Genomic DNA, 27,487 nt, shown 5'->3' on the forward strand with positions numbered 1-27,487 from the left:
TTCTTTGTGTGTGTGTTTTGTGTTTTTTTTTTTTTTTAAATTTTGGTCCTATGGGCGTGAGATGGAGAACATTCCTGGGGTGGAGATGGTGCATCTGCGTCTCTCGCGCTATCCGGGGAGGCGTGGCGGGGGCAGGGACCAGGGACAGAGGGTGGCGGGTGGCCGGGGGGGGGCCGGGGGGGGGCCGCCAAGCTATACCCTCGTGGTAGAGTGCCCGTGGGGTAGATTGCTGCTGTTCTGCCCCCCGCTGAAGGTGTTGAAGGTGTGCAGGGGTTGCATCCCCGTGAGCGTGTTGGGGATCATGGTAATGGTATTGGGTGTCATCAGTGGGACGTCGTCGGGCGAGCGCCGCAGGGTGAGGGTGTAGTCGGGCGGGCAGGTGAGCCTCAGCGTGTCGTGCGCCTGCAGGGACTCGCACTCGTGTTCGTGGTCCAGCTGCTTCATCTGCAGGGACAGGATCTCCTCGTTGCGGATGTGGGCGATGTCGTTGGCGGCGCCGCGCTGCGGGCTGGGGCGCCGGTGGGTCTCGTGGCGCCGCTTGTCCTTCTTGTAGTAGAGGGCGGCGAAGGCCAGGATGTTGAGGAAGAGCAGCGAGGCACCCACGGCGATGGTGACGCTGAGCTCCGTGGAGTAGTCCCGCTTGGTCTCGATGAGGACCGTGGTGTCCTCGGGGCCCGTCTTGTGGGGGTCCTTGGCGTGCTTGGGGCTGTTGGCGGGCGTGATGGCCGGGCGCTTGGTCGTGGGCCAGATCTTGGCCGGGGACCGCCGGGTGCCGTAGGGGAAGGAGGTCATGTCGGGCGGCGGCACCTTGGTGGTGGTGGACACGTACTGGAAGATCTCGTTGAGGTTGTGCAGGTGGGGGACCAGCTCGAGCCAGAAGGCCACCTTGGTGGCCCGGTAGTGGTCCCGCACCCGGGGCTTCAGGCCGATGTGCAGGTACAGCTGGTCCTTGGGGTTGTACTTGGACCAGGCCACCTCCTCGAAGCGGTTGGGTTTCGTGTGGATGAACTTGGTGTCCTGAGGTACGGGCTGGTTGGGGTCCCTGGGGAAGGAGGGGGGCAAGGGAGAAAGAGAAAGGAGGTCATGTGCTTCCGTATCGCACAACGACATCTATCTATACACACCGAGGGGCCAGAGGAGGACGATCTCTGAACGCGTCATCACCTGGCCACTCCGTGTCGATCCTATAGAATAAAAGGCTCATAGGCACATGGTCCCCTCGACCAGGAGTTTGACCAGCAGGCAGGCCGGCCAGGCGCCCATGTCTCCTCCCCCTGGCCAGGCTGGCCGGACCCCACCCATGCACGAATTCATGCACCGGGCCTCTAGTATATACATATGCTAGAGGTGCACAAAATTCGTGCACTGGGTGGGGTGTCCCTCAACCCAGCCTGTACTCTCTCCAATCTGGGACCCCTTGAGGGATGTCTAACTGCCCGTTTAGGCCCGATCCCTCTCACAATCCAGGACTGCTGGCTCCCAACTGCTCGCCTGCCTACCTTCCTGATCACCCCCTAACCGCTTCTGCCTGCCAGCCTGATCACCCCCTAACCACTCCCCTGCCGGCCTGATTGATGCCTAACTGCTCCCCTGCTAGCCTGTTTTCCCCTAACTGCCCTCCCCTGCAGGCCTGGTCACCCCTAACTGCCCTCTCCTGCAGGCCTGGTCACCCCTAACTACCTTCCCCTGCAGGACAGGTCCCTCCCAACTGCCCTCCCATGCAGGCCATCTGGCCATCTTGTGTCCACATAGGGGCAGCCATCTTGTGTGTTGGAGTGATGGTCAATTTGCATATTACTCTTTTATTAGATAGGATATATACACTGAGTGGCAAGATTATCATGATCTCTGAACGCGTAATCATCTGACCACTCAGTGTCTATCCTATATAATTAAAGGCTAATATGCAAATTGTCTCCTCGACCAGGAGTTTGACCGGCAGGCAGTCCGGCCAGGCACCCATGTCCCCTCCCACTGGCCAGGCTGGCTGGACCCCACCCATGCACGAATTCATGCACCGGGCCTCTAATATATATATACACATACACTGAGTGGCCAGATTATGATGATCTATGAACACATAATCATCTGGCCACTCTGTACCTCCTTTGAGTACCTCATTGATTTGATATCAAAGATACTATCCATCGTGCACCTGATCAGTTTTCTCTTTGCACTGGCTGATAGAAAAGCTCAGGGAAAATCGGTGGTTGATCTCCAGCCAAAGTCTAGAATGCTTTTGGTACCCATGGGAGATACAAATACACTGAGTGGCCAGATTATGATGCGTTCAGAGATCATCATAATCTGGCCACTCAGTGTCTATTCTATATCATAAAAGCCTAATATGCTAAGTGTCTGGTCGACCAGTCAGCCGTTCAAGCAATCAAACTGTAATATGCTAATGATACGCTAAGGCCGCTCAACTGCTCGCGATGACGTGCACTGACCACCAGGGGGCAGGTGCTCCGACCGGTAGGTTAGCTTGCTGCTGGGGTCCGGCTGATCGGGACTGAATGAGACGGGCCGGACACGCCCTGGAGCCCTCCCGCGGGCACTCTCCACAGCGGGCCCCGCCCCATGGGCCCTCATCAGGGCGGACCAGCAGTACCACACCTGTGCATGAATTCGTGTACCAGGCCTCTAGTATCCTATATAATAAAAGCGTAGTATGCAAATTGTCCCCTGGACAGGGAGTTCGTCCGGGAGTTCGACCAGGGGGCAGGACCAGCCAGGGGAAGGAAGGGCGTACCCAGGAGGCAGCCAGCAACTAATAGGGACCCTACCTGTGCATGAATTTTGTGCACTGGGCCTCTAGTATATATATATTAGTGACACGGTGCATGAATCCGTGCACATATAAAGGAAATTAATTAGAAGGTGGCCGGCAGGGCGGGATTGGGTGAGATGGGCCGGACACGCCCTGGAGCCAACCTCCCGCGGGCCATCCCAGGCTGGCGACACCTGGGGTGGCACCGTGGCTCGAAGGGTGTCTGCAGAGTGAGTGGGGTCCCTCTAGCTGGTGGGGTCCCTCGGCCTGGCCTGCAGGGATCGGGCTGCAACCGGCTCTCCGGCATCCCCCGAGGGGTCCCGGAGTGCGAGAGGGCGCTCTGCAATGTTACTGTCGTACAGGGTGCGACGCAAACGCACGTGTGCAGTAAACCAGAGTCGGGGCCGACCGTGCCCCAGCCACAACAGACCCCACGGCCGAAGGTGGAATCATGTGACCCCGCGAGGAATTGCTCTCCCTCCTCTCTGATATCGGGGTGTGTCACTCGAGAACCGCCGCTGCCAAGTCACCGCAGCCCGGCAGCTCCTGCGTTGAGTGTCTGCCCCCTGTTGGTCAGTGAGCGTCATAGCTACTGGTCGGTCGGATGGTCACTTAGACTTTTATATATAGATATATACATACATATAAATACTTTATTGATTTCAGAGGATGGGAGAGAGAACAAGAAAGAGAAACATCCATGAGGAGAGAGAATCATGGATCGCCTGCCTCCCGCACGCCCCCTACTGGGGATGGAGCCCGCAACCCGGGCATGTGCCCTGGTAATCGAACCCTGGACCCTTCTGTCCACAGGCCGACGCTCTATCCACTGAGCCACACCAGCCAGGGCCCTCCCTATCTTTCTAAATCTCCTACTCCCCCTCTCTCTGTTTCTTTCTCTCTGGGTCTCTCTGCATCTCTCTCTCTCTCTCTCTCTCCCCCTCCCCTACCCCCACGCACAACATACGAGCCACTGGGCATATCAGGGGGGTCCTTGGTGAAGTGCCAACATTGGACCTTCTACCAGATAATGACAGCAATGCATGTCGGGAGTCATGTCATCCTTTCTCCAGTGTGTGGTCATACGTGCACCGTGAGATATATATATATATATATATATATATATATATATATATATATATATATATATATATATATTAATATATTTTATTGATATTTTACAGAGAGGAAGGGAGAGGGATAGAGAGCTAGAAACATCGATGAGAGAGAAACATCGATCAGCTGCCTCCTGCACGCCCCCTACTGGGGATATGTCCGCAACCAAGGCACATGCCCTTGACCGGAATCGAACCCGGGACCCTTCAGTCCGCAGGCCGACGCTCTATCCACTGAGCCAAACCGGTTTCGGCCGTGAGATATATTTTTATTGATTCCAGAGAGAGGCAGGGAGAGGGAGAGAGAGAAACATCCATGAGGAGAGAGAATCATGGATCGCCTGCCTCCCGCACGCCCCCTACTGGGGATGGAGCCCACAACCCGGGCAAGTGCCCTTGACCGGGAATCGAACCTGGGGTGTCTCCTGGTTCCTAGGTCGATGCTCAACCCCTGAGCCACACTGGCTGAGCCATGAAATAGTGTTTTAGTCAAACGCATCTCTCCCCCGGCGTTGAGCAGGAGCAGCTGCTGGGACTCCCCCACATGCTGTTGTGTGGGTCATGGCCTGCATACGTGTTGTGGAGGACAGAGCGAAGCCTCTCACCTCCCTCAGGGAGCTCAGATAAGGTTAATCACTCTACCTCGTTCTCCCCACCTGGACCAGGGTCACAGCTCCCCCTGGGACGAGTTAGTCCTGGCTCTGTCCATTGGTCATTTTTTTTACAGAGAGAGTGGAAGAGGGACGGAAAGACAGACACATCGATGGGTTGCCTCCTGCCCACACGCCCCAACCAGGGCCAGGGAGCCCTCCACCTAGGTCCGTGCCCTGGACCAGGAATCGAACCCAGGACCCTAGGGTCCTCAGGCCGACGCTCTATCCACTGAGCCACACTGGCCAGGCCACAACCCTGTTGCAAAGAACCAACTAACTAGCCACGACCTCTGACCCCACGTCCCCCGCTCACCCACACCCAAGTCGCTAGACTGTGCCGATCCACGCTCAATCCCCCATTTTTCTTTTCTTTTTTAAAAGATCTATTTTATTAATTTTTTACAGAGAGAAACGGAGAGGGATAGAGAGTTAGAAACATCGATGAGAGCGGAACATCGATCAGCTGCCTCCTGCACACCCCCTACTGGGGATGTGCCCGCCACCAAGGTCCATGCCCTTGACCGGAATCGGACCTGGGACCCTTGAGTCCGCAGGCCGACGCTCCATCCACTGAGCCAAACCGGTCAGGGCTCCACTGATTTTTTAAAAAATATATATTTTTATTGATTTTTTTTTTTTTTTAACAGAGAGGAAGGGAGAGAAATAGTTAGAAACATCCATCAGCTGCCTCCTGCACGCCCCCCACCTGGGGATGTGCCCGCAACCAAGGTCCATGCCCTTGACCGGAATCGAACCCGGGACCCTTGAGTCCGCAGGCCGATGCTCTATCCACTGAACTAAAACAGGGCAAATCCCCCCTTTTTCTCATCAATCCGGCTGCTGCCGGGGAAACCCTATTCCATATGTACTTGGATTTCAAGTGGCATCTTGCTTTGCGCATTGAGTCAAGTTCGGAGTGGCTTCCTTCGCCAACACGCTTTCCAAATTAATTTAAAAAAAGAAAAAAACAACTCCTCGCATGAGCATCGCTCAGGGTCATTTCAGCTCTGCACCCCGTGAGTGGCAGATAGGGAATTGGCTCCTAATTGGATGCAGTCCCGATGGTGCTAAAGGAATTCCGAGGCCCTCCACCATCTCTGTCTTGTTACCTCCGTAAGGTTTCTTTATTTTTTTTTTCTTTCATATTTTTATGGATCTCACAGAGGAAAGGGAGAGGGAGAGAGAAACATCCATGATGAGAGAGAATCATGGACCGGCTGCCTCCTGCACCCCCTCTACTGGGGATGGAGCCAGAAACCCGGGCATGTGCACTGGACCAGGAATCGAACCGGGACCTTTCAGTCCACTGGCTGATGTCCTAGCCACTGAGCCAAACCAGCCAGGAGTAATGTTTTTAATTTAAATATATATATATATATACTAGAGGCCCCGTGCACGAAATTTGTGCATGGGAAGGGAAGTGTCCCTCAGCCACTTCTGCACCCTCTTTAAGCTGGGACCCCTCGGGGGATGTCCGACTGCCGGTTTAGGCCTGACCCTGTGAATCCCCAACTGACCCACCCACCCCTGCTGGCTTGCTCAACCCTAACTGCCTCTGCCTCAGCCCTGCCACCATGGCTTTGTCCAGAAGGACATCCGGAAGGTCTCCTGGCCTAATTAGCATATTACCCTCATATTAGTATAGATTTTTATAGATTTCAGAGAGGAAGGAAGGAGAGAGAGAGATACAAACATCCATGATGAGAAAGAATCATGGACCGGCTGCCTCCTGCATGCCCCCTACTGGGGATGGAGCCAGAAACCCGGGCATGTGCACTGGACCAGGAATCGAACCTGGGACCTTTCAATCCACAGGCTGATGTCCTAGCCACTGAGCCAAACCAGCCAGGAGTAATGTTTTTAATTTAGATATATATACACACTAGAGGCCCGGTGCACAAAATTTGTGCATGGGGAGGGAAGTGTCCCTCAGCCAGTTCTGCATCCTCTTTAAGCTGGGACCCCTCGGGGGATGTCTGACTGCCGGTATAGCCCTGATCCCTGTGAATCCCCAACTGCCCCCCCCACCCCTGCTGGCCTGCTCAACCCTAACTGCCTCTGCCTCTGCCTCAGCCCTGCCACCATGGCTTTGTCCGGAAGGACATCCGGAAGGTCTCACGGCCTAATTAGCATATTACCCTCATGTTAGTATAGATTTTTATAGATTTCAGAGAGGAAGGAAGGAGAGAGAGATACAAACATCCATGATGAGAGAGAATCATGGACTAGATGCCTCCTGCACCCCCCCTACTGGGGATGGAGCCCGCAACCCAGGCCTGTGCCCCGGACGGGGAATCGAAGCGAATCGGGACCTCCTGGTTTCCAGGTCGATGCGTAACCACGGAGCCACTCAACCGGCTGGGCCCTCCGTGAGATTTCTCCCTGAACGTTCAGACTAAGGGCCGAGGGGAGCTGTTTCTGCAACCTGAAGGCTTTGCTCCCTCCCACCTGAACCAGACACCTAATCCCTTTTTGTAAAAAAAAATGCCAGGAGAAGGATCCTAAGCATATACCGTGCATGTCCCGTCGGGCAAATATTTGGCAGGAATCCCTCGCAGGTGATTTGTTTCGTTTTATAAAATATACTAGAGGCTCAGTGCACGGAATGCGTGCACGGGGAGGGTCCCGAGGCCTCGATGGCGCTCAGGGACCATCTGTGGGGTGACTGGCAGGGTGATCGGAGCCTCCCGCGTGCACCTTCCTTGGCTGGCCTGGCGTCGCCCGCTCCCCGGCCCTGCTGCCCGCCACTACGGCTGGTCAGGGCCCGCGGGCAGCTCCTGTGTTGAGCGTCCGCCCCCTGGTGGTCAGTGCATGTCATAGCAACTGGTCATTCTGCTGTTCTGTGTATTTGCATATTAGGGTTTTATATAGATAGATTTTTACTCGTTTCAGAGAGGAAGGGGGCCAGAGAGAGAGAGAGAGAGAGAGACAGACATCAAGGTTGAGAGAGAATCATATTTATATACACTGTATATTTAAAAAAAATAAATAAATCAATCGGAATCGATGGAAAAATATCGACAAAAAACACAGAGGAAGAATCATGGACCGGCTGCCTCCTGCACGCCCCCTACTGGGGATGGAGCCCGCCATCCAGGCATGTGCCCTTGACCGGGAATAGAACCGTGACCTCCTGGTTCCTAGGTTGATGCTCAAGTACTGACCCGGGCCGGCCGGGCCCATGTGACTGTATATCTCCGGGGCAACGAGGGGGAAAAGCAGCTACCGCAGAGGGGTTTCAGGAAGCGCGGTTTCGGCCTTGAAAAGCCTTCAACCGCAGAATCCGGTGGGGTTTTCCATCCAGGTTCCACGTTCCTTGGGTCCCGGGGGGAAGGGATTGCCCTGATGCCAGCTGATCACTAATTAATTCCCTTTATCTTTCTCTCTCTTTCATGTTTCAACAAAAGAGGCAGCCTCAGCCGCAGAGCCTCGGGCGGGCCGGAGAGCTAACGAGAATTTAATGACTTTGTTGGGAGGCCACAATTTTTTTTAAGGCTTCAGTTAAATCGATGATAAATGACACTGGCTTTGCATTAAAAAACAAATCAAAAAAAAAAAAAAACCCCAAAACGAATAAAAAGTTTTTTTCCGGTCCGGCTGGTGTGGCTCAGTGGTTGAGCGTCGACCTAGGAACCAGGAGGTCACGGGTTCGATTCCCCGTCAGGGCACATGCCAGGGTTACGGGTTCGACCCCCAGTAGGGGGCGTGTGGGAGGCAGCCGATCCATGATTCTCTTTCATCATGGATGTTTCTCTTTCTCTCTCTCTCCCACCCTCTCTGAAATGAGTAAGAGTACATTTTTAAAAACTGTATTTGCAAAACAGGGAAAGGAAAAAGGAATTATGTGGGTTTCCCAAAAGCAAGTGATGATGGGGCGTTTAGATGTCATGTAAAAAATGATACATTGGCCCAAACCGGTGTGGCTCAGTGGATAGAGCGTCGGCCTGTGGACTGAAAGGTCCCGGGTTCGATTCCGGTCAAGGGCATGTACCTTGGTGGCGGGCACATCCCCAGGTGGGGGGCGTGCAGGAGGCAGCTGATGGATGTTTCTCTCTCATCGATGTTTCTATCTCTCTCTCCCTCTCCCTTCCTCTCTGTAAAATATCAATAAAATATATTATTTTTAAAAAAAAAAGATACATTGGCCCTGGCCGGTGTGGCTCAGTGGATAGAGTGTCAGCCTGCGGACTGAAGGGGGTCCTGGGTTTGATTACGGTCAAGGGCACAGGCCCGGGTTGCGGGTTCGACCCCCAGTAGGGGGCGTGCGGGAGGCAGCCGATCCATGATTCTCTCTCCTCATGGATGTTTCTCTCTCTCTCTCCCTCTCCCTTCCTCTCTCTGAAGTCGATACAGATACACATTTTTTTTTTTTTTTTTTAAAGAATGACACGTTGGGGCCTGGCCAGGGTGGCTCAGTTAGTGGGAGTATCTGCCTCTGCTCCAAAAGGTTATGGGTTCGATTCCTGATCGGGGCACAGACCCAGGTTTCTGGTTCCATCAGGGAGTGTATGGGAAAGCAACCGATGGATGTTTCTCTTTGACATCTATGTTTCTCTCTCTCTCTCTCTCTCTCTCTCTCTCTCTCTCTCTCTCTCTCTCTCCAACCAATAAAAACATATCCTCAGGCAAGCATTAAACGAAGAGAATGACGTTTTTGGATGACGGTGGAGTGACGGGGCGTGGACGCCACCGTTTGGCCGTCGAAATGCCCGCGTGATGAAATGTCTTGGGTCCACGAGAATGCAAACCGTTGTTGCAAAGACAGAGATGACGTATCTGAGTTCCCAGACACGGACCTGCCCCCCCCCCCCCAGAGGGGCTATGAGTTCCACTGTGACCCCCTCCAATGTAGAGGGGCCGACGTCCCAAGCCCTAGCACCCCAGGGCGTGGCGCTCCGGGAAACAGGATCCCTGCAGATGGAGCCAGTCCAGAACAGCTGAGGCTGTGCCCGGCCCGCGTGGCTCCGGGGTTGAGCATCCACCCAGGAACCAGGGGGTCCCGGGTTCGATTCCCGGTCCAGGGCACAGGCCTGGGTTGTGGGCTCGATCCCCAGGAGGGGGCGTGCAGGAGGCAGCTGATCCATGATTCTCTCTCCTCATGGATGTTTCTCTCTCTCTCTCTCTCTCTCCCCTTCTCCCTTTGTCTCTGAAATCAATAAAATATATTTTAAAAAATAAAATAAAATTATTGCCTCTACAGCCCTAAACATGACACTCTCAGTGTACCCCCAACCTCCCCTCTCTCTAGGGCCACATTATTCTCTCTCTCTCTTTCTCTCACTCTCTCTCTCTCTCTCTCTCTCACTCTCTATATATATATATATACAGACACACATACATATACTGTATACATACTAGAGACCCGGTGCATGAAAATTCATGCACTGGAGCAGGGCGGGGCGGGGGGTCCCTCAGCCCGGCCTGCCCCCATCGGCGTGGCTCAGGGGTTGAGCATCGACCCAGGAACCAGGGGGTCCCGGGTTCGATTCCCGGTCCAGGGCACATGCCCGGGTTGTGGGCTCGATCCCCAGTAGGGGGTGTGCAGGAGGCAGCCGATCCATGATTCTCTCTCCTCATGGATGTTTCCCTCTCCCTCTCTCTCTCTCTCTCTCTCTCTCTCTCTCTCTCCCCCCTTCTCCCTTTGTCTCTGAAATCAATAAAATATATTTTAAAAAATAAAATAAAATTATTGCCTCTACAGCCCTAAACATGACACTATCAGCGTACCCCCAACCTCCCTCCCTCTAGGGCCACATTACTCCCCCCCACCTCTCTCTCTCTCTCTCTCTCTCTATGTGTATATATATATATATGTACATATATATGTATATGTGTGTGTGTGTGTGTATATATACATATATATACATATATACACAAACACATACATATACTGTATACATACTAGAGACCCGGTGCATGAAAATTCATGCACTGGAGCAGGGCGGGGCGGGGGGTCCCTCAGCCCGGCCTGCCCCCTCTCACAGTCCGGGAGCCCTCAGGGGCGGGAGGCGACCTGGTGATCAGGGGAAGGCAATGCCCCCATCACACCTCTGCTGCTGCCACTGCCCACAGCGCAAGCCTCGGCCGGCCCTGGTTACCTGAGCCTCGGGCAACCCTGGGTGGCTGTGGGGGGCTGAGAGGACTGGGGGGGGGCGGGAGGCAGGTGCGAGGAGCGGCTGGCCCGCCTGGGGGCTGAGGGGACTGGGCACCGCCATCCTGTGGCTGTGGGTGTCTCCATCGTGGAGGGCGTGGCCGTCCATTAGCACATTCCCTGTTTATTAGATAAGGATCTGAAATATACAGCGTATATTTATATACACTGTATATTTAAAAAAAAATCAATCAATCCATCGGAATCGATGGAAAAATATCGACAGAAAACACAGAGGAAGAACCGGACACCCGGGCGCAGGGCCACCACGGGACGGGACGGGACAGGGCCACGTACCCGGTCTTGGCGAAGTTGGTCCAGTAGGTCATGACCACGGCGCTCAGCATCACGTCGTTCTTGGAGAAGTTGCAGCTGAAGAGCTCGGTGGGGCCGATCATGGGGATGCCGAAGACGTAGGGGACCTCGTCCCCGTGGGCCGCGTCCGCCCAGCCCGGCTTCATCTCGCTCTGGCAGTGGTGGTAGAAGGCGTAGAAGTAGGTGGGCGACCCGTACTGGGCGTGCAGGTCGGCGGTGGCCACGGCGGGGGCCACCCACTGGTGGTCGGTGAACAGGGCCACCAGCGTCTTGCGCCGGGTCTCGGGGTTCTCCTTGTCGGCCCAGTCGGTGTACATGAACTTGATGGTCTCCCGCAGGGTGTCCTTGCCCTCGGGGTAGCCGTACAGGTTGTCCACGAAGTTGGACACGGAGAAGTCGAAGTCGTTGGGCGTGACGCCGTCCTCGTGGTCCACGATGCCGTCCACGAACTTGAGGCCCTCGCCCTGGTTCACGCCCAGCATGATGTCGTAGTTGAGGAACTCGCCCTGCTCCATGAGGATCTGCGGGTCGTCCGGGATCACGTCGCCGTCGATGACGGGCCCGAAGGAGATGTGGTAGGTGGCGGGCGTGATGGTCTGCTGGATCAGCTCCCGGTGGTTCTTGCCCCGCAGACAATCCACCAGGTCCGTCGTGTCCAGCATGTTGCAGCCCACCTTGTCCGCCAGGATGCGCGTGTACTTGGCGGGCTGGTAGTTGACCGCCCAGCTGGACAGGGCGGTCCCGCTCTGGATGATGGCTTTCTGGAACAGGCCTGCAGGTGGCACAGCGGGAGGGGCGGGGGGTGCGGGAAAGGCATGCCAATGAGAAAAAAGAAAGAAATCACCCCAAAGACAGAGATGCCCCTTGGGGTGGGGAGACAAGGCTGGGATGGTCCCCGCCTGGGGCTGGGGACCTCGAGGGAGGATGGCAGGTGGCTCGTTCCCTCGATTCCATCCCTTGCTCCCCACGACCCCCTCCGGCTGCACATTGATTATAGGGGATGTTCTTACTCTTACACAAACACACACACACAAGATAGCACACACATGCATACGCACACATACATGCACGCACCACACAAATACTGTTTAAGAAAATGAAATGAGCCCAAGCTGGCATGGCTCAGGGGTTGAGCGTCGACCTGTGAACCAGGAGGTCACGGCTCGATTCCCGGTCAAGGGCACAGGCCCAGGTTGTGGGCTCCATCCCCAGCAGGGGGCGTGCAGGAGGCAGCTGATCCATGATTCTCTCTCCTCATGGATGTTTCTCTCTCTCCCTCTCCCTTCCTCTCTTAAATCAATAAAATTGCATTTTAAATTTAAAAAATAATATTGTATGTAATACCTTAATCAATAAAGAAGTTTTTAAAAATCTGGAAAAAAAAAAGAAAGAAAAAAAATAATATTGGATGTAAATTGCCATTGAAAAACATTTTTGGCCCCGGCTGGTGTGGCTCAGTGGATAAGGCATCGGCCTGGGGACTGAAGGGTCCCGGGTTTGATTCCCGGTCAAGGTCACATGCCTGGGTTGCAGGCTCCATCCCCAGTAGGGGGCGTGCAGGAGGCGGCCGATCTATGATTCTCTCTCATCATGGATGTTTCTAACTCTCTTTCTGTCTCCCTTCTTCTCTGAAATCCAAAAAAAAAAAAAAAAAAATATATATATATATATATATATATATATATATTATATATATAAAATGAAATGACATGAGCAATGTAGATGCAGTGATAAAATTATGCATTCTTTTTTGTACTTTTAAAAATATATATATATTTTATGGATTTCAGAGAGGAAGGGAGAGGGAGAGAGAAACATCCATGAGGAGAGAGAATCATCGATCGGCTGCCTCCTGCACGCCCCTCCTGGGAATTCGAGCCCACAACCCGGGCATGTGCCCTTGGCCAGAATCGAACCTGGGACCCTTCAGTCTGCAGGCCGATGCTCAAGCCACTGAGCCACACCAGCTAGAGTTGCACATTGATTTTATAGGATATTTTTACACACACACACACACACACACACATCCACACCCCAAATATTGGTTAAGTAAATGAAACCACATGGACAATTTAGTTGCACTGATAAACTAATTCATCTTCTTCTTTTTTTCCTTTTCTTTCCCCCTTTTCAATCCTCACCCGAGGATATGTTTCCACTGATTTTTAGAGGGAGTGGAAGAGAGAGGGAGAGACAGAGAGAGAAACATGGATGTGAGAAACACATCGATGAGTTGCCTCCTGAACGTGCCCCGACCAGGGCCCGGGCCGGGAAGGAGCCAGCAACGGAGCGACGTGCCCTTGACCTGGAATCGAACCCGGAACCCTTCGGTCCGCAGGCCGACGCTCTACCCACTGAGCCACACGGGCCAGGATTTGCATTTTCCTTCTCCTTCCACTACCTGGTGGGGTATAGGCATGTCCATCCCAGATGCTGTACCGAAGGCCTGTGGGAGGGAGTTTGACCAGGGGGTGGGACTGGCTGGCCAACCTCCTGCGTCCCCTCCCCGACCTGGCCTGTCCCCATAGGCCCCGATCCGGGTGTGCCAGCCAGACCCCTCCTGTGCACGAATTCGTACACCGGGCCTCCAGTAAAGATATCTTAAAAAAAAAACCCACAAAGAAACAAGAGCATGTAGGCACACACGTCATCTGGGGGATACAGCTTCACAGATGGGTCCTGGGGTTTGCCGAGGGGATCCCCGTATGTATTACCTTCCGAGTAGTGGGACAAGGTCAAGAGGCTGACGCAGGAGGCCCCGGCGCCCGAGCCGAAGATGGTCACTCGCTTGGGGTCGCCCCCGAAGGCCCCGACGTTCTCCTCGATCCACCGTAGGGCTTGGATCTGATCCAGGAGTCCGTAATTGCCCTTGGCCGCCTGGTCGCCCGTACTTAAGAACCCTGCAAGAGAAGGGCACCCATATTTTCCATCCTCTGCCATCGAAACCCCATCAGCCCGGCTGGCTGACGTGGCTTCGGGGTTGAGCGTCGACCTAGGAACCAGGAGGTCAGGGTTCGATTCCCGGTCAAGGGCACAGGCCCGGGTGTGGGCTCCATCCCCAGTAGGGGGCGTGCAGGAGGCAGCCGATCCGTGATTCTCTCTCATCGTGCATGTTTCTCTCTCTCTCACTCTCTCTGAAAATCAATTAAAAAAAAAAAAAAAGCACACACAAAAACGCACATTAATATTGTTTTTGTTAGAAAAGATTGTGGTTTTGGGGGTCCCTGTGACCGGCCACCGTGTCAAACATCTGTTGTTTGTGGCCGGAAGAATGGTTTTCCTCTCTGGGGTTTGTATGGGGCTAACGTAGATGCAAAATTCATCTAAAATAGTGAAAAACAGCCCTGGCCGGTGTGGCTCAGTGGACAGAGGGTCGGCCTGCGGACGGAAGGGTCCTGGGTTCGATTCCGGTCGAGGGCATGCGCCTTGGTTGCGGGCACATCCCCAGGTGGGGGCGTGCAGGAGGCAGCTGATGGAAGTTTCTCTCTCATTGATGTTTCTACCTCTCTCCTCTTCTCTGTAAAAAAAAAATCAATAAAATATATGTTTAAAAAAATAAATAAAATAGTGACAAGTGGCAATAGTAGATTCCAGAGATCTTCCCCATGGCATATGCTCACCTCTTATTGACAAAATGAAAAAGATGCCCAAAAACCAGTTTTTCAAAGGGGAAAAAATAACGTGTGTGTGTGTGTGTGTGTGTGTGTGTGTGTGTAGATTTGTGTGTAAACCCCTGTGCGTTACTGCAGAAGCAATCAATGTGTGGTTTTGACATTCATTTTTTAAAATATATTTTATTGATTTTTTACAGAGAGGAAGGGAGAGGGATAGAGAGCTAGAAACATCGAGGAGAAAGAAACATCCATCAGCTGCCTCCTGCACACCTCCCACTGGGGATGTGCCCGCAACCAAGGTACATGCCCTTGACCAGAATCGAACCCGGGACCCTTCCGTCCGCAGGCCGACGCTCTATCCATTGAGCCACACCGGTTAGGGCACATTCATTTTTTAATTAACATTTGGACACTTTTAAAAAATATATATTTTCATTGATTTCAGAGAGGAAGGGAGAAGGCGAGAGAGAGAGAGAGAGAGAAACATCCATGATGAGAGAGAATCACGGACCGGCTGCCTCCTGCACGCCCCCTACTGGGGATGGAGCCCACAACCCGGGCGTGTGCCCTTGACCGGGAATCGAACCGTGACCTCCTGGTTCATGGGTCGATGCTCAACCCCTGAGCCACGCTCGCCTGGAAGGAAGCGGGTTTTTGGTTTAAAACCAACCCCCTGAACCCACAAGTGGATGGAGAATGACCCCTGTGAGGTGGCTCATGTCCAGCACGTACCCCAAGTGCAGGGCTCCCTGACGGGCACAGGAACGCCCCGAATTAACCCATCTCCCTGATTTAATTGGCAATTCCTAATTACTGGCCCCGCTGGGCTCGGCTCAGCGCTTGGCATCGACCTGTGAACCAGGGGGTCTGGGTTCGACTCCTGGTCTGGGTTGTGGGCTCCATCCCCAGTAGGGGGCGTGCAGGAGGCAGCCAATCTGTGATCCTCTCTCATCATGGATGTTTCTCTCTCTCTCTCTCTCTCTCTCTCTCTCTCTCTCTCTCTTTCCCTTCCTTTCTGAAATCAATGAAAATAAAATCGAAAAGCATTACTAAGTTCTTTTTCGTCCCAACGAATGTTTGGTGGATCCGGCATTTAGCCCTAAACCGTTTTTTGTTGTTTTTTTTGTTTGTTTGTTTTAAATCTTTAATTTTATTAACTAGTGGCCTGGCGCACGAAATTCATGCACGGGGGTGGGGGAGGGGTGTCCCTCAGCCTGGCCTGCACCCTCTCCCAATCTGGGACATCCCTCTCGCCATCCAGGACCGCTGGCTCCTAACCGCTCACCAGCCTGCCTGCCTGATCGCCCCCTAACCGCTCTGCCTGCCGGCCTGCTCACCCCCAACTGCCCCCTCCTCCAGCCTTCTCACCCTCAACTCCCCCCATTGCCAACCTGCTCGCCCCCAACTGCCCTCCCCTCCTGGCCTGATTGCCCCCAACTGCCCTCCCCTCCTGGCCTGATCACCCCTAACTGCCTCTACCCCAGCCCCGTCACCATGGCTTTGTCCGGAAGGACATCTGGAAGGTCTCCCGGTCTAATTAGCATATTACCCTTTTATTAGCATAGATTTTTTTTACAGAGAGGAAGGGAGAGGGATGGAGAGTTAGAAACATCGATGAGAGAGAGACACATCGATCAGCTGCCTCCTGCACGCCCCCTACTGGAGATGTGGTGCCCGCAACCAAGGTACATGCCCTTGACCGGAATCGAACCCAGGACCCTTCAGTCCGCAGGCCGATGACGCTCCATCCACTGAGCCACACCGGCCAGGGCAGGGATTTTCTTCTTCTTCTCTATTCCTTTCAACAGTCCACCCGGCTAACTTTCCAATCTTATGTTCTCTGCGAGACTACAACCGCCTCCTGTCCTGATGGTCCAAATACCGCGTGTGATCTGATCCAGAAATGGGATGCGTGCGGGTTTACGAACATGTGGCCTTCGACGAGCCACAGGCCCTTGAAATTCAGGTCCCAGCGGAGTATGAGACCTTGGATCGAAGCTCTGGACAAATGAATGGGCGTGGTCCCTTGAATGCCTATAATTTTCTAAACAAATGGCCTCTTCCTTTTTTTAAAAAAAAAAAATATATATATTATTTCCTTGATTTCAGAGAGGAAAGGAGAGGGGGAGAGAGAAAGAAACATCCATGATGAGAGAGAATCATGGAACGGTGCCTCCCGCACGCCCCCTACTGGGGATCGAGCCCTCAACCCGGGCGCGTGCCCTTGACCGGGAATCGAACCCGGGGCCCTTCAGTCCGCAGGCCGGCGCTCTATCCACTGAGCAACACCAGCCAGGGCCTAATTCTATTTCTAACGTCAGTAGAATAGTAAATCCGAGGCCATTATGAGAGATGTTGGTTTCCCGTAGCAGAAGATCTGTTAAATTATGAACAGATCCATCAAGCATCTTCCATCCGCACGCACCGTTATTTTAGGACAAGGCTACGCAGGTGTGTTCAAGTCTATGTTTGAAACGATATTAATTTTAGAAAACGTAAACCCATTATATTCTGGAAACAAAACAAAACGTATTCCACTTTATGGGCCGAAAAGGTGAAAATGTGAAGCCAGCCCCTTAGGCAGGGCCAATGGCCTCTCATTTCTTTCCCTCACCCAAGTGGCGGGTCCCTTTTCAAAGTTCCCTGGTCCTCCCCGTGCACTCGGCACAGCAAGTGGCTTTGGATAAATGTCTATGACAGAAGTTAGTACTTCATGTGAAGAGTTAGGGTTAGGGTTAGGGTTATGGTTAGAGTTACGGTTAGTGTCAAGGTTATGGTTAGGGTTAGGGTTAGGGTTATGGTTAGAGTTAGGGTTATGGTTAGAGTTACGGTTATGGTTAGTGTCAGGGTTATGGTTAGAGTTATGGTTATGGTTAGTGTCAGGGTCAAGGTTAGAGTTAGGGTTAGTGTCAGGGTTATGGTTAGTGTCAGGGTTATGGTTAGAGTTAGGGTTATGGTTAGTGTCAGGGTCAAGGTTAGAGTTAGGGTTAGTGTCAGGGTTAGGGTTAGACTTAGGGTTAGTGTCAGGGTCAGGGTTGGTGTCAGGGTTATGGTTAATGTCAGGGTTATGGTTAGACTTAGGGTTAGTGTCAGGGTCAGGGTTGGTGTCAAGGTTAGAGTTAGGGTTAATGTTAGGGTTACTGTTAGGGTCGGTGTCAAGGTTAGAGCTAGGGTTAGTATCAGGGTTTGGGTTAGAGTTAGTGTGAGGGTCAGGGTTATGACTGGTGTTAGTGTTATGGTTTGGGTTAGCTTTAGGGTTAGTGTCAGGGTCAGGATTAGGGTTGGTATCAGAGGTAGGATTGGGGTGAGGATAGTGTTAGTGTCAAGGTTAGGGTTTCGGTTAGGGTCAGGGTTAAGGTTAGAGTTAGGGCTAGTGTCAAGGTTAGGGTCAGGGTTAAGGTTGGGGTTAGTGTTAGTGTCAACGTTAGGGTCAGGGTTATTGTTAGGGTCAGCGGTCGCCAACCAGCGGTCCGCAGACCAGTGGTGGTCTATGAGGTCAGAAAGGTTTGGGGACCACTGGTTAGGGTTATTGTTAGGGTTAGGGTTAGGGTTTGGGTTATGGTCAGGGTGTGGGTTAGGGTTAGAGTCAGGGTCAAGCTCAGGGTTAGTGTTAGGGTTATTGTTAGGATTTGGGTTAATGTTAGTGTTAGGGTTATGTTTAGGGTTAGGGTGTGGGTTAGGGTTAGGGTGTGGGTTAGGGTTAGGGTTAGGGTTAGGTTAGGATTAGGGTAAGGGTTATTGTTAGGATTTGGGTTAATGTTAGTGTTAGGGTTAGGGTTACGGTTACGGTTCTGTTTAGGGTTAGGGTTAGTGTCAAGGTTAGGGTTAGGGTTAAGGTTACTGTTAGGATTAGGGTTAGGGCTAGGTTTAGGGTTAGGGTTAGGGTCAGGGTCAAGCTCAGGGTTAGTGTTAGGGTAAGGGTTATTGTTAGGATTTGGGTTAATGTTAGTGTTAGTGTTAGGGTTACGGTTCCATTTAGGGTTAGGGTTAGGTTTAGTGTCAAGGTTAGGGTTAGTGTTAGGGTTAGGGTTAGGGTCATGCTCAGGGTTAGTGTTAGGGTAAGGGTTATTGTTAGGATTTGGGTTAATGTTAGTGTTAGTGTTAGGGTTACGGTTCCGTTTAGGGTTAGGTTTAGTGTCAAGGTTAGGGTTAGGGTTAGGGTTAGGGTCAGGGTCATGCTCAGGGTTAGTGTTAGGGTAAGGGTTATTGTTAGGATTTGGGTTAATGTTAGTGTTAGTGTTAGGGTTACGGTTCCGTTTAGGGTTAGGTTTAGTGTCAAGGTTAGGGTTAGGGTTAGGGTTAGGGTCAGGGTCATGCTCAGGGTTAGTGTTAGGGTAAGGGTTATTGTTAGGATTTGGGTTAATGTTAGTGTTAGGGTTAGTGTCAAGGTTAGGGTTAGGGTTAGGGTTAGGGTCAGGGTCATGCTCAGGGTTAGTGTTAGGGTAAGGGTTATTGTTAGGATTTGGGTTAATGTTAGTGTTAGGGTTAGGGTTACGGTTATGGTTCTGTTTAGGGTTAGGGTTAGTGTCAAGGTTAGGGTTATGGTTAAGGTTACTGTTAGGATTAGGGTTAGGGCTAGGTTTAGGGTTAGGGTGTGGGTTAGGGTTAGGGTCAGGGTCAAGCTCAGGGTTAGTGTTAGGGTACGGGTTGTTGTTAGGATTTGGGTTAATGTTAGTGTTAGGGTTAGGGTTACGGTTACGGTTCTGTTTAGGGTTAGGGTTAGGGTTAGGGTTAAGATTATTGTTAGGATTAGGGTTAGGGCTAGGTTTAGGGTTAGGGTTACGGTTAGGGTCAGGGTCAAGTATAGGGTTACATCTGCTCATAGGTCCGTTACCGCGTTCTCTCCTGCACTGGTTTCTATCACCCAATCCTTAGATTTGAGCCCACGCACGCGATGGTTAGTGTCAGGGTTATGGTTAGAGTTAGGGTTATGGTTAGAGTTAGGGTTAGGTTAGAGTTAGGGTTATGGTATAGTTTCCAAGCCCCGTTCCCTCACACGTGGGATGGAAAAGCAAATCGTCGCTACATCACAGCAGGGTTTGGGGAACAGCGTATGCAAAAGGCTGGTGTCCGGTGTCGCCTGTGTATTCCCAACGTCGCCCACTGGACCGACTTCCCTGATATACCATGAACAACGCTACTGATTCCTGTCCCGCCTCCACCGATACGTTTAAAGGGCCGTCCGCTGAATACACAGATTCACGGGGAATAGTGGTTCCCTGTCTGCTTAGATCCCGGCTGACAGGACTCAGGACGAAGGAAGCCTGAGGGCTCGCTGACCTCGGATGTTGCTTGTGAATAATTCTGCAGGAAGGGGATGTGTGGCGATTAGCTGCTTAGCATCAAGGGAGAAGGCAAGGGGAGGAAAAAGAGTCACAGCTTGTATGCGCGCCGTGAAAGGCACAGAAACGCTTATTCAGCCAACACTTATTTTAAACTCACTCTGATCCACGCAACGTGCTGAAAGCCAGGGAGGGAAATGAGGTGCAATTTGGGTGGATTTATATGCATCTCTTGAAAAATTTAAAGAACGGGTTTTATTTGCATCTATCTATCTATCTATCATCATATATCTACCCATCCATCCATCCATCCATCAAATATCTATCTATCCATCCATCTATCCATTCATCTAACTATACCTACCATCCATCTTTCATCTATATAGCATCTATCAATCATCTATCGATCTATTTATCTATCAATCAATCAATCATTTATCTATCTATCATCATATATCTGTACATTCATTTATCCATCTATCCATCCATCCATCATCCATCTAACTATATCTACCATCTATCTATCTATGTATGTATCTATCTAATGATTATCTAACTATATATTCATCTATCCATCCACCACCCTCAAACTATATGTATTATGCATCTATTACCTCTCTATCACCTATCTATCTATCTATCATCTATCTATCTATCTATCTATCATCTATCATATATCTATACATTCATCTATCCATCCATCCATCATCCATCTAACTTTATCTACCATCTATCTATCTATCTATGTATCTATCTAATGATTATCTAACTATATATTCATCTATCCATCCATCGCCCTCAAACTTATCTATTATCCATCTATCACCTATCTATCTATCTATCTATCTATCTATCTATCTAATCATCATATATCTATACATTCATCTATCCATTCATCCATCCACCATCCATCTAACTATATCTTCCAACTATGTATTTATGTATCTATCTATCTAATGATTATCTAACTATGTAATCATCTATCCATCCATCACCCTTGAACTATATCTATTATCCATCTATCATCTATCTATCTATCTATCTATCTATCTATCTATCATCTATGTATCTACTTGTCTACCTATCTACTCATCTATCCATCCATTCACCATCCATCTAACTATATCTATCATCTCTATCTATCTATCTATCTATCTATCTACCATCTATCTCTCTACCTTTCTCTCTCCCTCAAATCAATCAATAAAAAATAATAACAAAACACCAGAAACGTTAAAGGAAGCAGGGTGGCCGTGATGGGTGTGATCTTTCTTACCACTTTATAATCAGATACTATCAGTGGTCGGACAAGAATCAGTAACTCGGTTTATTCCTTTTCCATAAACTAATCCGCGCACCTGGATGAAACAAGGGGCAATGAATTCTGTTCCAACGCTTTCAAAATCCAACAACATCACCTAGCTCATATAATCTTCATTTTTGAACCCAAAATACTCCCAAGCTTCACAACTCTGGTTGGCTCTGGCGAACCTGGGATGCAATTATCAAGAGCTTTTTAATTAAGGAAACATCTGAGTTCTTTAATGCCATGATACACGCATGTAAACGGGATGGTATGTAAGCGAGGCGTTTCCCAATGGGATGTCCCATTTCAGTGATGGGAATATGATTGAAGAAAGGAAGATGTAACTTTCTATCATCTATCTATCTATCTATCTATCTATCTATCTACACATAGCCTTGTTGTATCACACACCCTACTGTCTCTTCTATCGAATGCTTCGACCATGCCCTCTGCCTCGTTACGTTCTCAGTTATTATAGACAAGAGGTGCATGAAATCCGTGCACAGGTAGGGTCCCTAGGCCTGGCCAGCGATCAGAGCCAATTGCGGCCTTCAGCTGCTGGCCGGAGCCTTCCTTCATTCTGCCCTCCCCCCACTGGTGTTCAGCACGTGTCATAGCGAGCAATCGAACTCCCGGTCTCCGGGTTGAACTCCCCATTGCACAAATTCCTGCATGGGTCGGATACGGATGACCCACCACAATTGGGGCCAATCGGGCTAGGCTGGCTGTGGGGAGGGCACACGGGAGGTTGGCTGGCTGGCCCGGGGACAATCGGGGAGGAGGAGGGTGTCCAGAGGGAGGGACCGTGGGCAATTGGTTGGCTGGCCCTGACTGCGATCAGGGTGGAGGGGGGCCGATCGCGGGTGGGGCCGGCCGGGGGAAGGGGCCGTGGGCGGTTGGCCCACTCGGCCCATACCCTGATCGAACTCCTGGTCGGACTCCTGGTCAAGGGGACAATTTGCATATTGGCCTTCTATGATATAAGATGATATTCATAACTGCCCCGAGATTGATTTTTTCGGAGGTCGTTGCTGTTTTTCCTTCTTGTGAGGGCCAGCGCCGATGCCCAGGACTCTCAAAGACGTATGGACTTCGACCACAATGCGTGTGTGCGATGCCTTTTTGGGGAGTTGCTATAATCATCTCGCTCGGGAAAATACTAATTACGCGCTTGAGGTTAACACCGATTACAAAGGGAAACCAAAAAGAGACAAAATAGAGTGGTTTGGTTGATTTATCTTTAGCTGCAGACACAACAGCGGTCGCTTCTGAAGCAGCGAGAACTTCCCCAAATTAGACAAGACGCATTTCAATTCAGACCATACAGAGTAAATTAAAAAAAAAAAGACCTGGTTAAAAGAAGAAATGTGTGTATACACTTAAATGTCTATGTATCTATCTATCTATCTATGTGTCTATCTATCATCTATCCATGTATCCCTCCATCTTCCATCTAACTATATCTATTATCCCTCTATTACCTATCTGACTATATCTATCATCTATCTGTATATATATAATATATCTTTATCCATCCACCCATCATCCATCTAATATCTGTTTATCTATCTATCCATCCATCTAACTATACCTATCATCCATCTTTCATCTATATGTCATCTATTTATATGTCATCTATCATCTATCTATCTCTCTATCTACCATATATCTATATATTCACCTATCTATCCATCCATCCATCCATCTATCCATCATCCATCTAACTATATCTAGCATCTATCTATGTATGTAGCTATCTAATGATTATCTAACTATATATTCATCTATCCATCCATCACCCTCGAACTATATCTACTACCCATCTATCACCTATCTATCTATCTATCTATCTATCTATCTATCTATCTATCATCTATCTATCTATTCATCTATTATCCATTCATCATCCAAATACATCCATCTATCATCTATGTATCTATATCTATCATCTATCTATTATCCACCTACCGTTTATTGTCTATCTATCATCAATCTGTCTATCTATCTATCTATCTATCTATCTATTGATCCATTCATCATCCAACTATATCCATCTATCATCTATGTATCTATATCTATCATCTATCTATCATCTATTGTCTATCTGTCATCTATCTGTCTATCATCTATCTATCTATCTACTTATCTATCATCTTTATTTTTTTTATTTCTCCTTCCTTCCTTCCTTCCTTCCTTCCTTCCTTCCTTCCTTCCTTCCTTTCTTTCTCCTTCCTTCCTTCCTTCCTTCCTTCCTTCCTTCCTTCCTTCCTTCCTTCCTTCCTTCCTTCCCTTTATCCAATAATTTAAAAGGAAACAGCATAGACTCGCTTTCATTATCATCACAACAAACTCAAGGTTGCCAAACCCGGCCGACAAGGGCAGAAATGCTGAAAGCAGGGGCTCCGGGGAAATGTGTTCAGTAAAACGATGATGCGTCTCATGACTCCAAGCTGCCGCGTTCCAACAGCTGACGCAGAAAACGAGCCAGAGAGACAGAGAGAGAGAGAGAGAGAGAGAGAGAGAGAGAGAGGGAGGGAGGGAGAGAGAGGCAGCAGCTACGAGTCCCCCAGGGGCAGGCCTGCCGTTGCCTCCTGGACACATTTCATTAAGGGCAGCGCTGCGTCCTGCCCTGTGTCACCTGGGTGAGCGGGACCCATCCTCTCCCAGCCCCCGTCATCCTGAAAGCGGGGAGGGCCCGACTACCTCCGAATGTGGCTCAAAAATACATCTGGCCCTGGCCGGTGTGGCTCAGTGGATAGAGAGTCGGCCTGGGGACCGAAGGGCCCCGGGTTCGATTCCGGTCAAGGGCACGCACCTCGGTGGCAGGCCCCTCCCAGGCCCAGGCCCTGGTTGGGGCGCGTGCAGGAGGCAACCCATTGATGTGTTTCTCTCTGTCTCTCCCTCTCCCTTCCACTCTCTCTAAAAAATCAATGGAAAAATATCCTCGAATGAGGATTAACCAAAAACAAACAAACAAAAAAAAAACACAAAACAATAGTAACACACATCTGCACAGCCCAGCTGGTGTCGCTCAGTGGTTGAGCCTCGACCTATGAACCAGGAGGTCACGGTTGGATTCCCGGTCAGGGCACATGCCTGGGTTGTGGGCGCGATCCCCAGTAGGGGGCGTGCAGGAGGCAGCTGATCCATGATTCTCTCTCCTCATGGATGTTTCTCTCTCCCTTTCCCTTCCTCTCTGAAATCAATAACAGTATATGGGGGTGAGTGGGTGGGTGGGTGACAATCAACCAAAGACCTTGTACACATCTATAGATCACCCATGGACCCAGACAATAGGGTGGTGAAGACCTGGGGTGGGGGGTGGAGGGTGGAGGCTGGCTGGAGGGGGCCCATGGGGGAAAAAAGGGGACATCTGTAATACTTCCCACAACAAAGAAGTATATTTAAAAATTAAACAGATAGATCAATAGATAAATAAGTAAATCTTAAATAATAAAAGGCTAATAGGCAAATCGATCAAACAGCCGAACAACCGGTCGCTATGACGAGCACTGACCAGCAGGGGGCAGACGCTCAACCCAGGAGCCTTTCCTGCCTCCACGGCAGCGCTAAGGCTGTCTGGGGAGCGGGCCTGAGCCATCAGTCGGACATCCCCTGAGGGCTCTAAGACGGCAAGAGGGCGCAGGCCGACTGAGGGACCCCCCTCGCCCCAGTGCACAAATCTCGTGCACCGGACCTCTAGTACAGTGGTTGGCAAACCGCGGCTCGCGAGCCACCTGCGGCTCTTTGGCCCCTTGAGTGTGGCTCTTCCACGAAATACCACGGCCTGGGCGAGTCTATGTTGAAGAAGTGGCGTTAGAAGAAGTTTAAGTTTAAAAAATGTGGCTCTCCGAAGACATTTCAGTCGTCCTGTTGATATTTGACTCTGTGGACTCAGGAGTTTGCCGACTACTGGTCTAGTAGGTAAATAAATAACAAATACAACATTTGAATAAAAATGCTGTAGCTTAATTTTTACAATATCCTGTCACACATAACGGGAGGCCTCTTTCGTTGGCGTCCCCAAACTATTCCAAGGGAAATTTAATTTCAGACGTTACCGTCTCTCCTTGGGGTGGTATAATCCTTTGTATTTTCCTAATGGTCTCGATGCAGAAACCTCTTCCGTGTCTTAAATTTGGATGGTCAGGGCATGAGGAAGAGATTTATTTTCACAGGGTATGAAATCACGGTGAAAATCGATGGTGACAAAGTAAAACCATGGTTAATGATTATTTTTTTAAATATATTTTATTGTTTTTTACAGAGAGGAAGGGAGAGGGATAGAGAGCTAGAAACATCGATGAGAGAGAAACATCCATCAGCCGCCTTCTGCACACCCCCACCTGGGGATGTGCCCACAACCAAGGTACATGCCCTTGACAGGAATCGAACCTGGGACCCTTCAGTCCACAGGCTGACGCTCTCTCCACTGAGCCAAACCGGTTTTGGCTAATGATTATTATTACTAGAGGCCCGGTGCACAAAGATCCGTGCAATAGGCCTTCCTTCCGGTGGCTGCTGGCACTGGTTTTCCTCCGGCACCCAGGACCCAGGCCGCAGCGGAGCCGAGCCTTCAGCCCTCAATGGAGCCAAGCCTTCAGCCTTCAGGCTTGGCTCCGGCCACAGGGGAGCCTTCAGTCTCCAGTAGTTGCTCCGTGCCAGTGTATGCAAATTAACCCGCCATCTTTGTTGGGCTAATTTGCATACTCACTCCTGATTGGCTGGTGGGCGTCGTGGAGGAACGGTCAATTTGCATCTTTCTCTTTTTTATTAGTGTAGATACCAGTAAAACCATTGTTGAAACTTATAGTAAGCAAATAAAACCATGGTGAGTTACCTAGCCTATCTAATAAAAGAGTAATATGCAAATTGACCGTCACTCCAAGACAAAAGATGGCCACCCCCATGTGGTCAAAGATGGCTGCCCCCATGTGGACACAAGATGGCCACCACAAAATGGCCTGCAGAGGAGGGCAGTTGGGGGAGACCATGTCAGCAAGGGAGGGCAGTTGGGAGGGGGACCCAGGCCTGCAGGGGAGGGAAATTGGGGGGAATCAGGCCTGCTGGGGAGGGCAACTGGGGGCAATCATGCCATCAGGGAAGGCAGTTAGGGGTGACCAGCCAGCAGGGGAGGGCAGTTGGGAGGGGGACCCAGGCCTGCAGGGGAGGGCAGTTAGGGGTGACCCGGGCCAGCAGGGGAGGGCTGTTGGAGGCAACCAGGCCTGCAGGGGAGGGCAGTTAGGGGCAATTGGGCCGGCCGGGGAGCAGTTAGGCATTGATCAGGCTGGCAGGGGAGTGGTTATGGGGTGATCAGGCTGGCAGGTAGAAGCGGTTAGGGTCCATCAGGTAGGCAGGCAAGCGAGCGGTTGGGAGCCGGCAGTCCTGGATTGTGAGAGGGATGTCCGACTGCCCTTGAGGGGTCCCAGATTGGAGAGGGTGCAGGCTGGGTTGAGGGACACACACCCTTCTCCCCACCCCATGCACAAATTTCATGCACCGGGCCTCTAGGACATATAAAACCCTAATATGCTAAGTGTCTGACCGTTTGTTCAACCATTCGCCATGATGCCTATTGACCACCAGGGGGCAGACGCTCCGACCGGTAGGGTCTCTAGCAGCTACCGGCTGCGGACTCCCTCCCTTCCCCTGGCCGCCTGCCGCTCTGTGGCCCATCAGGTCTCTCCAGTGGACTTATGGGGTCCGTGTGCTTCTACTATTTCCTTATTATACGGAGTGTGTCCCCCCAGGAAATGTACACACACTTTCCCAGCGGATAACTCACTTAATTTCCACTCCTTTCCAGGTTGAACTGGTTCGAAATAATGGGTGAAGCCAGAATCAGCTTTGAACAAAGATGTATCTTGAAGGGCCACTAATCTTTTTGTGTGTGTGTGTGTGTGTGTGTGTTTTGTGTGTGTGTGTGTGGGGAGACATAAAAGATAAAGTTTACAGTCGATGGATGGCGGGCGCACAAATAGCGCACGGAATGATGCTTCGCGTCAGCAGCCGCGCCTGGGCCGGAACGGTCACCTGTTTGAAAGCAGGCCTTCCCAACCACAAAAAACACGTATTGATTTCTGCAGATTCTTTTAAATGTTGAAAACGAACTGAATGTTAACCAACACGGAGTTTGTCATCATTCAAAGTGTGTGTACATTGTTGGGGGGGACGCCCGACATGGCTTTACTTGGATACAATAAATGTTCACAATGGATTCACTTTGTAAAAATAAATTTTAACCGTGGTTTTACTCTATAATAATAATAATAACAACAACA

General features: G+C 50.8%; 1 protein-coding gene across 5 annotated transcripts in view; it reads right to left on the bottom strand.

Moving 5' to 3' along the window:
- The window catches only part of NLGN4X (neuroligin 4 X-linked), a 198,273-nt gene that overhangs the window by 1,260 nt on the left and 169,526 nt on the right, over positions 1-27,487 (bottom strand). For all 5 annotated transcript variants that reach the window (XM_080652182.1, XM_080652179.1, XM_080652183.1 and 2 more), the window contains 3 exons: positions 13,719-13,904; positions 10,987-11,776; positions 1-1,042 (listed from right to left, as the gene is read on the bottom strand). The exon at positions 1-1,042 is cut by the window's left edge and continues 1,260 nt beyond it. In XM_080652182.1, coding sequence (XP_080508308.1) covers positions 193-1,042; positions 10,987-11,776; positions 13,719-13,904 — 1,826 coding nt within the window. In that variant the 3' untranslated portion in view covers positions 1-192. The remainder of the gene's footprint in view (positions 1,043-10,986; positions 11,777-13,718; positions 13,905-27,487) is intronic.

The sequence above is a fragment of the Plecotus auritus genome (assembly GCF_963455305.1).
Source record: "Plecotus auritus genome assembly, chromosome: X".
In the NCBI taxonomy this organism is placed as follows: Eukaryota; Metazoa; Chordata; class Mammalia; order Chiroptera; family Vespertilionidae; genus Plecotus; species Plecotus auritus.